General features: G+C 43.2%; 2 protein-coding genes across 3 annotated transcripts in view; one reads left to right on the top strand and one right to left on the bottom strand.

Annotated features, from left to right (window-relative positions):
• Cenpl (centromere protein L) overlaps window positions 1-8,568 on the bottom strand; it is a 17,389-nt gene extending 8,821 nt beyond the window's left edge. The window contains exons 1-4 of one of the 2 annotated variants that reach the window (XM_029538825.1): window positions 7,982-8,372; window positions 6,388-6,472; window positions 4,184-4,357; window positions 182-433 (exon numbers count right to left, since the gene is read on the bottom strand). In XM_029538825.1, coding sequence (XP_029394685.1) covers window positions 182-433; window positions 4,184-4,357; window positions 6,388-6,405 — 444 coding nt within the window. In that variant the 5' untranslated portion in view covers window positions 6,406-6,472; window positions 7,982-8,372. Of the gene's footprint in view, window positions 1-181; window positions 434-4,183; window positions 4,358-6,387; window positions 6,473-7,981 lie in introns of both variants that reach the window. The other variant, XM_021198323.1, reaches the window with a different exon arrangement.
• Window positions 8,569-8,679: 111 nt separating this feature from the next.
• The window catches only part of Dars2 (aspartyl-tRNA synthetase 2, mitochondrial), a 28,450-nt gene continuing 20,998 nt past the window's right edge, over window positions 8,680-16,131 (top strand). Inside the window, exons 1-5 of the mRNA XM_021197731.2 lie at window positions 8,680-9,342; window positions 10,159-10,258; window positions 12,074-12,140; window positions 13,998-14,099; window positions 14,465-14,560. Of these exons, the coding sequence (XP_021053390.1) occupies window positions 9,219-9,342; window positions 10,159-10,258; window positions 12,074-12,140; window positions 13,998-14,099; window positions 14,465-14,560 (489 nt within the window). The 5' untranslated portion in view covers window positions 8,680-9,218. The remainder of the gene's footprint in view (window positions 9,343-10,158; window positions 10,259-12,073; window positions 12,141-13,997; window positions 14,100-14,464; window positions 14,561-16,131) is intronic.

Below are 16,131 nucleotides of genomic sequence, written 5' to 3'. Positions count from 1 at the left end.
GCACACACATACATATTTAAATAAACAAATATATAAATGTAATCTACAGTGTACTTACATATAATAAATAAAAAAAAAAAAAAAAAAAAAAAAAGCTAAGAAAATACTATAATTTCCATTCCAAACCAACAAAATAGATTTTTTTCCACTCGAGGAAGCAAAGGTATATATTCTACTATACCTGGACAAGAAACGCTTCAGGGTCCCTTTGCGTCCCTTTCACTCCAAGTAGAGTGGAGAAAATCACTTTGATGTTGAAGTCTTCCCCCACTTCCACAGCTAGTCCTTTTTGCTTTTCGGCAGCAATAAATGCACTTAGATGTCTAGAATAGTCTTTGAGATTAGAATAGGAGAATTTATACAGGGGAGTTAAACTATATACAGTCCACTGTTTGTGGAGGAGAAATGCAACCTTCTGAGGATCGATATCTTCCTAAAACAAACAAAAAAATCAAGACAAAGGTTTTAAAAGTAAAAAGCATACCTAAGAATTTAATCATAGCAGTTTACATATTCAATATAAATCTACGACTTGGTACGTGACCTTGTGTTCCTAACACTAATCTCAAATGGAATTTACAGGTCATTAAAAGGTCCTCTGCCTTTGTCCCCAGATCCCACGTAGGAAGCTTTTCTGCCCCGGATGTTCACACAAGACAGTTCTCTGTTTTATTCAGATCTGTTCTTAGTTCTTCTCTAAGAGGCCATTCTAAAGAAAATGTACCACTTCAAGTCTGTCACTATCTCCTAACCTTTTATTTTTCTTCATAGCCCTTACTACGAACTGAATATATATGTCTTACTTTTCTTGTCTCCCTTTCCAATCAGAGTAGAAGCTAGCTGGGGACAGGGTTTCATCTATTTCATTTACTCTGTTAGAACATAAACAATGGCATTTCATGGGATTTCAATAGACATTTCATAGATGAACATTTGTTGTCCTTTACATATACCTTGCAAATAGTGGTGCTGGGACTTAATAGTGGAGTGGTTGCCTAGCAGGGGCACAGCCCTGGGCTTATACTACACACACAAAAGTATTTCTAAAGGATCGAGCCTGATTAGCCTTAAGTAATTTAAAAAATATTTAACAAATTCATTTTATGCAACAAAGCTGTGATAGTTTGAATATGCGTGGCACTATGTAGAGGTGTGGCCTTATTAGAGGAAGTGTGTCACTGTGGGCGTGAGCTTTAAGACTCTTCTCCTAACCCTGTGGGAGGAGTCTTCTAGCAGCCTTCAGATGAAGATGCAGAACTCTCAGCTCCTGCATCATGCCTGCCGGGACTCTGCCATGCTCCTGCCTTGATGATAATGGACTGAACCCCTGAACCTGTAAGCCAGTCCCAATTAAATGTTGTCCTTATAAGAGTTGCCTTGGTCATGGTGTCTGTTCACAGCAGCAAAACCGTAACACAAAAGCCTAATTCGGCATAGTAAATAAAAGGACTTGGAAATGTTTGTCTGCCCTCTGTTAGAGTCACAAGTGTCATCAACAACAGAGCACTTGGGTAGAGATGTAAAGCCATGTACGCTATGAACTCAATGTGGAGGTTCCTTAGAACACTAAATATAGGACCTAGCAGGACCATTCCTATCCACAGGACTCTGAAACATACCATAAAAATAAGATACATGCTCAACTTGTGCATATCAAATAAAGAAACCGGGCCCACTTTTAATCCCAGCACTCAGGAGGCAGCAGCTGGTGGATTTCTGTGAGTTCAAGGCCAGCCTGGTCTACACAGTGAGTTCCAAGACAGCCAATGCTCTATAAAGAGACCTTGTCTCAAAAAAAAAAAAAAAAAGAAAGAAAAAGAAAAAGAGAGAGAGAGAGAGAGAGAGAGAGAGAGAGAGAGAGAGAGAAAGAAAGAGAAGGAGNAAAGAAAAAGAAAAAGAGAGAGAGAGAGAGAGAGAGAGAGAGAGAGAGAGAGAGAGAAAGAAAGAGAAGGAGGGAGGGAGGGAGGGAGGAAGGAAGGATGAGAGGAATACACAATAGAATTTTTTTTAAGCTGTAAAGAAAAATGAAACCATAACATTTTCAAGAAAATGGATACTCTTAGATGTTAGGTAAAGTAAGTCAGACAAGTACCTATGTTTTCTCTAATATTCAGTATTTAGATGTGTGTATATGTTCATGTGGTCATGAAAACAGAAAGGGGAGCATGAACAGAAAGGAAGAGTTCATAAAGGTAGGGTAATAAGATGAAAGCAGAAAGGAAAACCATTTGGGAGAAAGAACAGGATCAGGTTGGAGAGAAAACGAGCAAGTATGACATATATGTGAACATGCCACAGGAAAACCGGTCATTTTGTATGTTCACTTAAAAAATTAATTCAAATGACAAATGTGAGCCAGGCATGGTGGTATACGACTGTAACCCCAGCTCTCCTGAGGCAGACAGAGAGACCGCCCACAAGTGCAAGGCCTGACCAGCCCAGTCTACACAGTGAGTTCTAAGCTAACAGGCTTGTGTAGCGACACTGTCTCAAAGAAACGAAAGTGAGAGTAAACAAACAAACAAACAAAAAACCAAAAAACAGAAAAAACAAGCAAGTTTTATTTGTATTGGCTCCATAACAGTACTAAAATGAATTAACTGAACTAGTCCTCATTTATTCATTAGCTAAAGGGTTGAGAACAGTATAAAAGTACTGACCGCCTAAAAGCTCCTGGCTTCCTCCTGAGGAACTTCTAAAGTCCACATTTTCTGACATGGTCTCACAGCTCCAGCTATCATTTAGAACAAAGATGCGTGCGTGCGTGCGTGCGCGTGTGTGCGTGTGTGTGTGTGTGTGTGTGTGTGTGTGTGTGTGTGTGTGTGTGTGATTTGAGAACAATGTTTGTCATAGCTACAGCAGTCGATGAAATGGTTGCATACTTTTTCTTATTAAATCTACAGGAAAATTATAAAAATAAAAAGCACTAAACTAGACATTTCTATGTTTATATAAAATATCTTGGAGGGCGTGGAGAAACGGCAGAGGACCAGGGTGGGTCCCAGCATTCACATCATGAGTCACAATCCTGTCACACCAATTCTAGGGAACCCCTATCTGACCTCAGGCATGTGTGTGCTACACATACATACATGCAGACAAAACGCTATACACATGGAAATCACACAGGTGCACACATGTCATCTCAGTTCTCAGGGGAAAGAAGGAATGAATAAAGTCTCCCAGGTTGGGACCGTAGTTCAGCGGCAGACCTAAGCCTAACGGATGCCAGGCATTAACCCCCCACCCCCCAGTAGCTTTCTGATGAAGAATATTACTTTCAGTGCCCGCAGGAACAATTCTTCCTAAGAAGTAAGCTTGTCCCCTATCCTAAAAGGTTCTAGATACACACCACAGACAAGAGAAGGCTACACTGAAGGTACCAAAGAACACAACAGAACCTATGTAACCTGCTAGACAAGAATTCAAATTTCAAGCATTGAGAAACATCATACAAATAAAAAGGGAGGAATATTCCAGTCAAACAAGGGAAAGCATGAGTCTGTATTTCTCAAAAATGCCAATGTCATAAAAGAAAAATATTGAAGACATGATGTAGATTAAAGGAAACTAGAACAAAAGATATTTTGGTTAAAGTTAAATTATTTACTTAGCTATCCCTCATTTATCTATTAACTGAAAGATTAAGATACTAAAAGTATTAGTTTTATAAGTTGATATATTATTATTCATATGTTCTCCATCACTGACTAGCTTGAAGGTGTTGCAGGATATCTAATCACACTGTGAACCCGGAGATTGTGTTGTTTACTAGAAAAAACTGTTTCTAATTATGGTATGGCTCAGCCCTGGCACATACCTTTGATCCAAGAGCTTTCTGGTTATTGTAAACAGGATTAAAATAGAGTTAACCATAGGTCAAGAGGCAGAACAAACATCCGGTTGACAGGGAGTGAACATCAGAAAGAACCACAGAGAGTAAAAGGAAGTTGAAAGACAGAGAGACACACAGGAAATAGAAGGGAGAGAAAATGAGTTTGAGGAAAATTTTGAGACAGCATAGAGAATTAGTTGCTTTTGGGACACTGGGTGTGGAGGAAGGTCAGCTGGGTGCGTTCTCTGCCTCTGTGAGCTAGCAGGCTTTCACCCCAGCATCTAGCACCCCAGGCTTCATTGATAAAATCAATGATTGAGATTTTGTGAAAAACAACACAAACCATACCTGCAACTGTGAACACTGGGGAATTTTCCTTCGAGATGGACTGGGAAAATATGAACTCTGCCTCCTGACCAATTCCAGTCGTTTCTGCAGAGGGGTGGCACCTACAAAGTAGTTCTTAAGATTTGAGGTCCTTCGTCTAAAAGTCGGTCCTCGGGAATCATAGGAATCCATGGTCTGCATTAAAAAAAAAGTAACTAGAACTCTAATCACTAAAAAGTCAGGGGGCTGGAGAGACGCACATGAATACTTGAGAAAAGATAATATAACCATCTTTTTCGGTCAGGCATGGTGGGACACACCTATGATCACAGCACTTGAGAGGCAGAGGCAGAGGCAGGTGAATTTATATGAATTCAAGGCCAGTCTGGTTCACTTTTTTTGTTTTGTTTTGTTTTGTTTTGGAGACCAGGCTGGCCTCGAACTCAGAAATCCGCCTGCCTCTGCCTCTGGAACTAAAGGCGTGCGCCACCACACCCAGCTTCTCCTTTCTACTCCCCACCTTTTCTACATCATCCTTGTTTCTTGTCTTAGCCACTATTCTATTACTGTGAAGAGAAATATCAACACAAGAAACCTTTTAGTATGAACTCTAGAATAAGTCAAATAATGTGATATGCACATTACAAAGGAGACTTTTGAGACCACCACGAAGGCGGACCACAGCAGGGGCTTCACGATAACCCTAAAGAGCTGTCTCTAATCTGGCTTTACCAAATTCAAAAATTGAGGAAAGACATGAGATGGCTTTACGTGAACACCTGGAAAGATAGAACATTTATGACAACTGGCATGGTGGGTGGATAGCTCTCTTCCAGGGTCCCTGACAGTTGGAAGACTCTATCCAGGGGGCAAAGGCAGTTACATCACAGTTAGACCCCCTGTAGGGGATGTGGAGATAAACCTGGTGGAGGAAGAAATGGGAAGGAGGGTGAGGCATTGCAAGCTTCTGGAACTCCTTGAAGAGTCCGGATCTCCTGTACATAGTGTATGATCTGACACAGCTCCCTACACACAGGAGAGACAACACAAAGGACTCCAGGCCAGGACAGTGGCTACTTCCCTTGTCTTCACGGAAATCTCCACGGGGATGGGGGGTGGGAAGGACTGGCCCCTCCCCTACAGACTCACAGACAGGTTCATGGACAGGGTAGTCAGAATTGGCTAAACAACACAGGTTGCACCCTAATTTGTTCTTGAATACATAAACATACCCTAATTGGCTAAATAAACTTATGTAATAAACAGTAAAGTTAGGTCTGCACTCTGATGCTGGTCTCCAGAGCCTGAATCCAGAGCATCTTTGTGGGCTGCAGCTCTACTTTCCTCCCACTTCCTGGTCGCTGTTCCCAAGCATGCCTTTCCTGAAGGAGGCTGCAAAGCAATAGCAACAGAATGACCAGTCACTACACTGGCCCCAGATCCCCAGGGAAAAAGAAAACCATGCTCCTGGGCTGGGGCACTGCTCACCCCTACTGGCTTTGCCATTTAACAATCCCAGTTGACAGGGCTGGTGAGATGACTTGGCACTTAAGAGCACTGACTGCTCTTCCGAAGGTCCTGAGTTCAAATCCCAGCAACCACATGGTGGCTCACAACCATCCATATTAAGTTCTCAAGCCCTCTTCTGGTGTGTCTGAAGACAGCTACAGTGTACTTACACATAACAATTAAAAAACAAAAACAAAAACAAAAAACAATCCCAGGGGCTGGTGAGATGGCTCAGTGGGTAAGAGCACCCGACTCTCTTCCAAAGGTCCAGAGTTCAAATCCCAGCAACCACATGGTGGCTCATAGCCATCTGTTACAAGATCTGACGCCCTCTTCTGGAGTGTCTGAAGACAGCTACAGTGTACTTACATATAATAAATAAATAAATCTTAAAAAAAAAAAAAAAAGAAAGAAAAATCCCAGTAGTCAGAAAGATATGAGATTTTTAGTCTGAAAACTGGAAGGCATCTTTATAGACACAACCCCAGACCAGCAATATCCTGTAACCAGAACTTAACCTGCAGAGGAAATGCCTCGACTGTCAATGGATTTGTTGACGGAACTGGCAATAGAGTGGTTCCTGGAAAGCAAAATATCTCCTCCCTCCCTCCCTCCCTCCCCCTACCTCCTTCTCTCTCTCTCTCTCTCTCTCTCTCTCTCACACACACACACACAAACACACACACACACACACACACACACACACACACAGGTACCTCAGGGGGCGTGGCCATTTCCTCCTCCGCAGGAGTGGTGTGCCACAGGAGGGTGGTGACAACATTCTCTATGGAGGGAAATCACCTGGAAGAGCCAGTTGTCTATATTAGGGGAACAGTCATCTCTTGTCATTAATTCCTCCTGTTTTGGCACCTTCTTAGCTTTATCTGGATTCTCAAAACTCAAGTTAGACGACCTGAGTTCAAATCCTGGGATCCGTACAGCAGGAGAGAACTGACCCCTGCATCTTGTCCTCTGACCTCTGTACCCACACCACAGTGCATGGACACACACATTGTCCTCTGCACTGTACCCACACCACAGTGCATGGACACACAGAGAAGTATTAAAAATAAAATAAAAGCACCGCAGGGATGCAACATTTAAGTAAGCATTTTTCATTTCCCCACAGGCATAAAGTATTCCCATGATGTGAGCCTTGGCCACACTCCTGGTGAGCCACCCACTAATGTGCACCTCAGTGGATTTAGATTAATGGCCCTCCCTGTCTTGTCCTTTCTCCTTGCTTTCAGGTAGTTTGGATTAAGAGTCCCACCTCCTGTCCTGCCTGCTTCCAGGACTTACAGAGAGACCTTCAGTGGGGGTCAGGAGGAACCAACACCTGGAGCTGCTGCTACCAGGAAAAGCTCCTTCGACTCTTATGCCTGTGGAGGTCCCAGGCCAACTTCTGGAAGATGTCTTTATCGTTAGAGACACCCTTGGCCTTCTCATCAGAGCCGTCTTGGGTTTGGTAGAAGAACTCCTAGTCTTTTTATTAGTTTTCACTTTACAAATTCTTCTTGTCCATAGCAGCCATGCAGGTCCCACTTATCCGAACCCCTCTGTTAAAAATCTTCCATCAATTGAACTTAACCTCAGAAGGCAGCATTCTCCCGCTGCCACCACCTCCCCCCATTCTTCTCCCCACTTGTTTGCTATTTAGATAGGAGTCTTCATCAATTCTGTTGATACAGAATTTTTCTGTATAAAGTAGGCTACTTAGTACAATAATTGCTAAGTATACATTACTTTGCAGGCATGCTTGTCAGCACTTAACAAAGATTAAGCCTTTAAGGATTATTCTTTTGTTTGGGGTGTTTTGTTTATATCGAGTGACAGACTCTCTGTGTAGCCCAGGTTGGCCTAGTCTTGCCTCAGCCTTCCTAGTACTGGGACACATCTGGTACTACTGTTCACTCCTCAAACGACCCCATTAAGTAAGCTACTATGTTGCCAGGTGACTGGAGGGAAAGGTTCTACGAATTTCTCACGTCTTCACCTCCTTTTTGACTCTTTTGCCTGTGGCAAAGGGTCCCTATCAGCCGCTTTCTAGTATCCACAGAACTACGTACTCAGTTCCTAACACAACTAAAACTCAGTAGTTTTTCTTGTGGTTAGTCCGTGAAGAAAGTCCCTGAGTTAGTCACTGTAATATTGCCACAAAAGTCAACCCACTGCTCTCATCCTAACGCTCACTTTGACATTAGCTTCCGTTTGCACCCATCTTAAATACACAAAAGCACTGGAAAGACATCAGCCACACAACAGAAAGAAATGCAGTACACGGCCAGTCGAGGACCCAAAAGCTCTTACCAAAATTAGGTCGTAATGACACTGTCGTCCGCTCCGGATTCACGAATCATCCTTCAAGTCTGGCTCCAAGACTACGTCGAGACGAAAGGTTTTGGTTTTTTAAGAAGAAGAAAGCGGCCAAAATGACTGCTTAAGAGAGACCCGAAGCAATCGCCGGTGAGTTCAGAAGAGACATCAAGAGCCCTGGAGTGAACGTAGCTTCCCTCGGGCGCGAGCAAGAACTACGACGTCCCCCGGGAGAGACAGCTCGGCTTCCCAAGCAGCCCGGCTCTGCGACCCTCGCTCTTCGGAAGCTGGCGCCGGCCCACGAAAGATAGGGAGTCCCCAAAGACCCTTCTCCGGAGCTCTCCCGGGAAAAGGTAGACTTGAAAGCTCCGCTCGCCAAAGGCGCAACTCCACACTCGCCACGCCCTCCAGTTTAAAATCATTTCCCGACTCGCCCTGCGGCCGACGCGGAAAGCCTCGCCAGCGGCCCGCCGATTTCACGTAAGTTAAGCAACTGAAGTCGCCATTTTAACTGAGGGCAAGGCTTGGCGGCTTCGAGCAATGGACTCAAATCCCCAACTCCCTATCGCGCCGCGTTGCTCTTCCGTTTTCCAACCGGTGCGAAACGTTCCCGCACACTTCCGCCCACAATAAACATGGCGGAGGCACCCTCGTTCTGATTGGCCGAAATCCTTGCGTAACTTTGGCGCTCGCCGGGTGTCAGAGGGACTGGCTTGTGGATGTGATTTGTGTCTGGGTTCGAACCTCAGAGCTGTTTGGATTTGCTCGCCTTCACCTTTCAGGAAAATCCAAGATGGGCCGCCAGGTTTGCGAGAGTTGAAACACGAAGCTGTACCTCCTTTTGTTTCTGCTTGTGCCCTGGTCACTTTCGAGAAACGTGGGAATAAAGGGAGGACGTGCGCCTGGTGGCTGTCCTTCCGGCTGGGGTCGCTCTGGCGCTGGCGCTGCTGTTGAGGATCTTTTGGCATCTTCGGGGCGCAGCCTTGTTTAATTAAGTGGGAACTGATGCACTGAAGGAAGCAAAGGCTTTCTCCTACCCAAGGGCTCGAAAGCCCTTGCACGTCAATCTGCTTTGTAGCTACTTGAACGTTCTGCGGAGGAGGGTCTGGGTGCATTTGCGTGGGAACTAGAATTTTAAGGGTTCCCTGGTATTCCGAAAACCGAGTTTTGAGCACCATCACACCTGCAGCGTGGGATTCGTGATTGTCTCTCCGGATCCCGGGACTTCAACATGTATTTTGGTTCTTGGTTAACCCGTCTATGCAGGGGTTTATCCAGACCCATCGGAAAGACCATGCGGCCAATCTGGGGTTCTCTTACCAGAAATCTGGCGTTGAGTTCACAAAGAATTCCAGGTGAAGGCAGCTACGAGCTTCCGCCTGTTTTTGACAGCTTGTTTCCCGGATCCTAACTGCATTTTAATACCAGGTCATTCATTCTCGTGATTAGTTATAATCAAGGTTTTTTCCCCCCTTGATTATAAAAAAGGTCGATAGTCTGTGTGGTGTATACTATTAATAGAAAAACTAAAATAATTTAAATAAAATATTTTCCACACTTTTAATAGTTTATTGATGTACAAATGATTGTTATAAACTATATTTGTACTAAAGCTAAATACTAACTGCACTGTCAAGCAGGTAATTTCTAAAATTATATGTCCCTTAGCAAAATGGACAGCTACCATTTTATGTCCCTTCAAGTGCTAGGTCATGTACAAGGTTTAGATTTCTAAACAGAATGCAAAATTTTCCTTTGGGGCAGTTATTCGCTTGGGCCTTGACACTTCTGCCTGTAAACACAATGGGGATATTGTATACGCTAGGCTATTTTATAGACCACATCAGGCCTGCAAGATGGTTCAGTGGCTTCAGGCACTTACTGCCAAGCCTGAGTACCAGAGTTGACTGCCAAAACTCACATTTTTGTGAGTGGAAGAAGAGAACAGAATCCAAGTTGTCCTCTGACTTCCACAGGGCACCGTGGCATGTGAGCCCGCATACCTGTGGGTACACACACATAAACACACACAAATCTAATTTAAATTTTTCATTAACTTCACCCATTGACCTGAAACAGCTGATATATCATGAATGGAGAGTATTTTTAAAGAAAACTACAAACATTACTGCTGATGCCTTTTAAAGTGCTTTTTCCTTCTCTTTTTAAAGAATTCAGTAGCTTTGTTGCTCGGACCAACACATGCGGAGAGTTGCGTTCATCCCACTTAGGCCAAGAAGTCACTCTGTGTGGATGGATTCAGTACCGCAGGTAAACTGAAGAAAATGGTTCAGGAATACATGGAGGTTGTTTTCCCAAACACTTCCAACCTTCACTAATTTTTATCCATTCAGAGAATAATATTTGCCACTTTTGTAATTTCTCGGCAGTCGCTGCCTTTTCCGTTCTATTTTGTTTTGAAAAGGTCTAATAGTGTTATTCCCTGTAAGTACTAATATCGGTTAAAGGGTATAAGGATAAAACGTGACCCACCGGAGGACTGAAATAATCCTGAGCTGGGTTTACAAAGCTCTTATAAGCAGTGAGTGGGAATAGACTAGGATTCTGTGAGCCAGCTGTGAAGCCACATAGGAGAGCAAGCTTACTGTATTCAAAATGTAAGTAAAGAAAAAGCTTAAAACCATGAGCAGTCATTCCTTAGGCTCAAAGCCCATTGCTGTGTTTCTTGTTGCTCCTCTCTCATGTTCTGAAGCGTATTAGCATATTAACTCTCTGAAGAAGTTCAAAATGTGGGTAGACATGTGTCATATGAAAGAAGTTACCTTGGCTCTTAGAGTGTTCAGCATACTGGATGCAAATATTAATTGTCTTGACAAGAATCTTGTTCTTGCTGGGTGGTGGCGGCGCACGCCTTTAATCCCAGCACTTGGGAGGCAGAGGCAGGCAGATTTCTGAGTTCGAGGCCAGCCTGGTCTACAGAGGCTGGAGAGATGGCTCGGGAGCTAAGGGTGACACTTGCAGAAGACCCAGAATTGGGTTCCCAGCATCTGTATCAAGCTCACGGCTATCTGTAACTCTAGCTCCTGGGGCATTTCCTGCCACGGGTCGTCCAGGAGCCCTGTATTCACATGTACATACCACACACAGACATGTACTCGAAATTAGAATGAAGCTTTAAAGATAAGTAGGCTTCAGGCTTTTCTTTGTCATGATTCCAATGTCTAGTTCAATAGAGACCTTTGCTGCTTTCTCAACCGGCTACTGATAGTGCTTTAAGAGCCTGGAGCACAGGTCTGAGCGGCTCCTTTAGGAATTTCTCTGTAAACAAGTGATTGCATGCTTTCCTGACACTTCATAAAGATGTTGGCAACAACCACATTGAAAAACTTTAGCTGGGCGTTGTGGTGCACGCCTTTAATCCCAGCACTCGGGAGGCAGAGGCAGGCGGATTTCTGAGTTCGAGACCAGCCTGGTCTACAAAGTGAGTTCCAGGACAGCCAGGGCTACACAGAGAAACCATGTCTCCAAAACAAAACAAAACAAAACAAAAGAAAAACTTTAAATCTCGCCAGGCATGGTGGTGCACATCTTTAATTCCAGCACTGACATGGCTGAGACAAACAGATCTCTGTGAGTTTGAGGCATGAATTCCAGGCCAGCCACAACTAAACAGTGAAAACTTGCCTCAAAAAATGAAAGAAAGAAAAATTTAAATCTACTTTGTCATTAATGAGTCACATATAACAAATTAGCAGCTATATGAATAATTAATAGAAATCCAAGTTGAAAAGAACAGTTTGGCCAGTTGTGGCAATACATGCCTATAATCTCAGCTACTTAAGCTGAACAAGATGTCAGGTTCATGTTCATGGACAACCCGGGCAACAAGGCCAGACCTTTTCTAAAAAAAAAGGAAAGGAAAGGAAAGAGAGAGAGAGAGAGAAGAAAGAAAGAAAGAGGAAAGAAAGAAAGGCATAAGATAATTGCATGAATGCAGCTTATAAAACTACATAATCATAAAAGTGGAAGCATTTTACATGGATTTTTTTATTACTGATTTTTGTCTAAATTTTGAGCTGAGAGACTATATCCTAAAATATTCATTTTTTTTCCCCCACTATTCAGGCAGAACACCTTCTTAGTCCTAAGAGATTGCCACGGCCTTGTTCAGATTCTCATTCCCCAGGATGAGGTAACACAAGATTTCCTGCCATTATCTAAAGGCTTCTTTGGTAAGATGGTAGTATAAGCTAAGTAGTTTGATCATTCAGGAACTAGCTATTAATAAAAGTTGAAGACTACTATGTACAACATTAATGCATGATAAACTAAAGAACTACAGCGATGGCTAGAGCAGTTAAGAGTGCTTGCTGCTGTTGTTAAGTATCAGGGATCAAGTCCCAGCACTCACATGGAAGCTCACAGCCATCTGTAACTCTAGTTCCAGGGAATCCAGAGTTCTCACTGGCTTCCCAGGGTACCCATCATGTATGCATTACACCCATATACACTGAGGCAAACAGCTAATACCAGAGACAGAGATAATTTCTGTAATGTGTAAAGAACTACACAAAAGGGTTGTGGAGCCAGAGGATACACTAAAGGTGCCTGCCAGCACATCTAACAACCTAAGTTCAAAACCGATATAGTACAAGGAGAAAGACAGCTCCCACAAGTTGTCATCTGACCTCCATATATGGTACACATGATACACTCATGTGAGTTGCCTGTGTGTGCACACACATACAAAATAAATGTAATTAATCCGTTACCGCCGAGCGGTGGTGGCACACGCCTTTAATCCCAGCATTTGGGAGGCAGAGGCAGGCGGATTTCTGAGTTTGAGGCCAGCCTTGTCTACAAAAGTGAGTGCCAGGACAGCCAGGGCTACACAGAGAAACCCTGTCTCAGGAAAAAAAAAAAAAATCAGTTACCAAAGAAATCAATAAAGGACACAGAATGTGAAGATGAAATTTATAAAAAAAAACAACCTAAGAATAACCTTTCAAAGAAAATATAAGACAGACATGGAAGCATACACCTACAATCACATCAGTGGATAGCAGATAGCAGATGCAAGAATATCAAGAACTCAAGATCACCTTCAGTATTATAGCCAGTCAAGGCCAGCCTGGACTACATGAGACCTTATCGCGCGCGCGTGTGTGTGTGTGTGTGTGTGTGTGTGTGTGTGTGTGTGTGTGTGTGTGTATGAAGGAATCCAAAGGCAGAGGTGTGATTAGGACTTTGGTAGTAGCACAGTGGATAAAGATTCTTGGCACCAAGCCGACAACCCTGGGACCCATGTGGTGGAAGGAGAGAATCAATTCCACAAGCTGACCTCTCACCTCCACATGCAGACTGTGGCGTGTGCACAGATAGGTGTGCATACACGCACACACACAAAATGAAGCCAGCCTGGCAATTTAGAATCTGTCTCAAAAATAAAAGGTAGCTGATAAGCTAGGCATAACGGCCTACGCCTTTACTCCCGGCACGCAGGCGGAAGCAGACGGATCTCTGAGTGTGAGGCCTAGAGTTCCAGGACAGCCAGACCTAGACAGTGAAACCCTGTTTCAAAAAGTAATTAGCCAGGCAGTGGTGGTGCACGCCTGCCAGCACTTGAGAGGCAGAGGCAGGCGGACTTCTGAGTTCAAGGCCAGCCTGGTCTACAGAGTGAGTTCCAGGACAGCCAAGGCTATACAGAGAGACCCTGTCTCGGAAAAAAAAAAATTAACTAATTAATTAAAATTAAAAATAGCCGGTGGACATGGTAGTGCATACCTACAATCCCAGTACTTGAGAAGCTGAGGCAGGAAGTCTGGGAGTTCATGGCCAGTGTGGACTCTATAGTGAGGCCTATCAAAAGAAAGGAGGGAGGGAGGATTCTTGGTGGTCTTACTAGCTGTATTGTATGGATTTACTAACTCTTGTAATAGCACCAATACAGCACATAAGCTGTGAATGTCATTTTTCTAAACTGTAGACTTACTGAAGATTTCTGTAAGATCATTTATTTTGGAATTTCCCTCCACCCCTTATTTTGCAGTCAGCCGAATCTGTGAGGAGGATTTTGTGTGAAGCCCCTGTGGAGTCTGTCGTGAGAGTATCTGGGACAGTAATCTCCCGTCCTCCAGGACAGGAGAATCCGGTTAGTAGTCTGGGGGATGCAATTTTTCCTTTGTACATTTACAGTGTCTGCGCATACACTAACAGCATAGATTGAGTCCCTTGTGGACACAGTATTGAAATTCCTCAGTTCCACAAATGAACTCACAGATATCACCACACCTATTTAAGTGTGCACGAAAAAAGTCTGTCAGCCTTGACAAATACATAACGATATTTGCTAATATAGGAACAATAATGTAAAGATTATATGAATTTTTATTATTCATAATCTATAATATAGCTTGAACCATTTTACATATGTATACGAATACATGTGTTTTACAAATGTGTATCGAATACCTGTCCTGAAAAATGACTTTCTAAAATAGCTCTTTTTCTTCTAAGAAAATGCCAACAGGTGAGATTGAAATCAAAGTTAAAACAGCTGAGCTCCTGAATGCCTGCAAAAAGCTGCCCTTTGAAATTAAAGACTTTGTGAAGGTGAGGATGTCTTGTTAACAAAATCCAGGATCCAGAACGTGATTGAAAATTACCAGAATGTTTAAAGTAAAAGTTTACCTTCTATAAAATGAATATTTTTGAAATTCTACAGTACTGACAGCTAATTATGCTCTTGAGGTGCAAACAGCTTGAAATGTGATTCTGTCTTTAAGATCTAAAATATTCTATTGTTCAAGTTTTTCCATTGCTATTGTTTAAGGTGTTGAAAGGAAATGGCAAAGTTGCATAGGGTGATCTTTTTCCTATTAAGTTGAAACTTCTAACAGTAATGAGATTAGAATCTCACTATGTAGCTCTGACTGTCCTGGAATTTACTCTGTAGACCAGGCTAGTCTCAAACTCAAGAGTTCTGCCAGCCTCTGCACCACTATGCCTGGAATATATACCTAATTTTTAATCTATTAAGGTGTTTGTGTGTGCTCATGTGCACATATGTGTGCTTGTGGAAGCTAGAGGGAAACCTTGAAGGTGATTCCTCGGGCACTGGCCACATTTTATTGGAATCAGGGTCTCTCACGCTCCTGGAACTCATCAAGGAGAACAGTCTGGGTGGCCAGAAAGCACCTGCCTCACTGCGCCTGCTTGTGCTAGAACCACAGTGTGTGGCCACACCCAGCTTCCCACCTAGGTCCCAAGGATTGAGCTCGGGTGGCTGTGCTCACATGACAAGTACTTCACTAACTGTGATGGTTGGTTTTAAGTCCTCTTGGCCAACCTAGAATCACATGAGAAAGGAGCCTCAGTGAGGGTCGTCTAGATTAGATTGGCCTGTGAGCATGCTTTCTTTTGGGGTTGGAAGTGTTTGGTTTTGGTTTGTTTGGTTTTGTTCGCTTTGGTTTGCTTGGCTTTGGTTTGGTTTGACTTCTCTCTGTATAGCCTTGGCTGTCCTGGAACTCAGTCTGTAGACCAGGCTGATCTCGAACTCACAGAGATTCATCAGCCTCTGCCTCCCAAGTGCTGAGACTAAAGGTGTGCAACGTCACCACCTGGTGAAGGGAATTTTCTTAATTGAATTAATGGATATGAGAAAGCAAGCCCTGAATGTAGGTGCCAGCATCCCATGGCCTAGGCTCTGGACTGAGTGAGAAGGAGTAAGCTAAGCACTGACGGGCAGCAGTCAGTCCTTGCTCTCTGCTCTTGACTGTGGGTGTGATGCTCCTGCTGTCTTGCCTTTCCTGCAGTGATGGGCTGTAACCTAGAATTGGGAGCCAAATTTGCCCTTTCTCCCTTAAATTGCTTTTGTCAGTGTATGTTACTAAGGGACAGAAGTTGAACCAAACTCCAACTGAGGGATTTCCCCTGCTCTATTAGATTCTTAATTACATGACCGCTAAGGCCTATATTTAAGTTCTTTGATTGCAAAAAATCAATATAATTACAATATTGACCTTATTATGGACAAGAAAATAAATTTGCTAAAGTATACATTCAGAAAAAGAAATTATAGACATTTCTTAAGTTCTAAGCATAAAGATGAATACAAGGATTTACATCCTTGAAAATACACAAAGCTGCCGGGCATGGTGGCTCACGCCTTTAATCCCAGCACT

Source organism: Mus pahari, chromosome 5, assembly GCF_900095145.1.
Source record: "Mus pahari chromosome 5, PAHARI_EIJ_v1.1, whole genome shotgun sequence".
NCBI lineage: Eukaryota > Metazoa > Chordata > Mammalia > Rodentia > Muridae > Mus > Mus pahari.
Note: the sequence above shows the minus strand (reverse complement) of the source record. Positions and strands in the feature narration are given on the sequence as shown.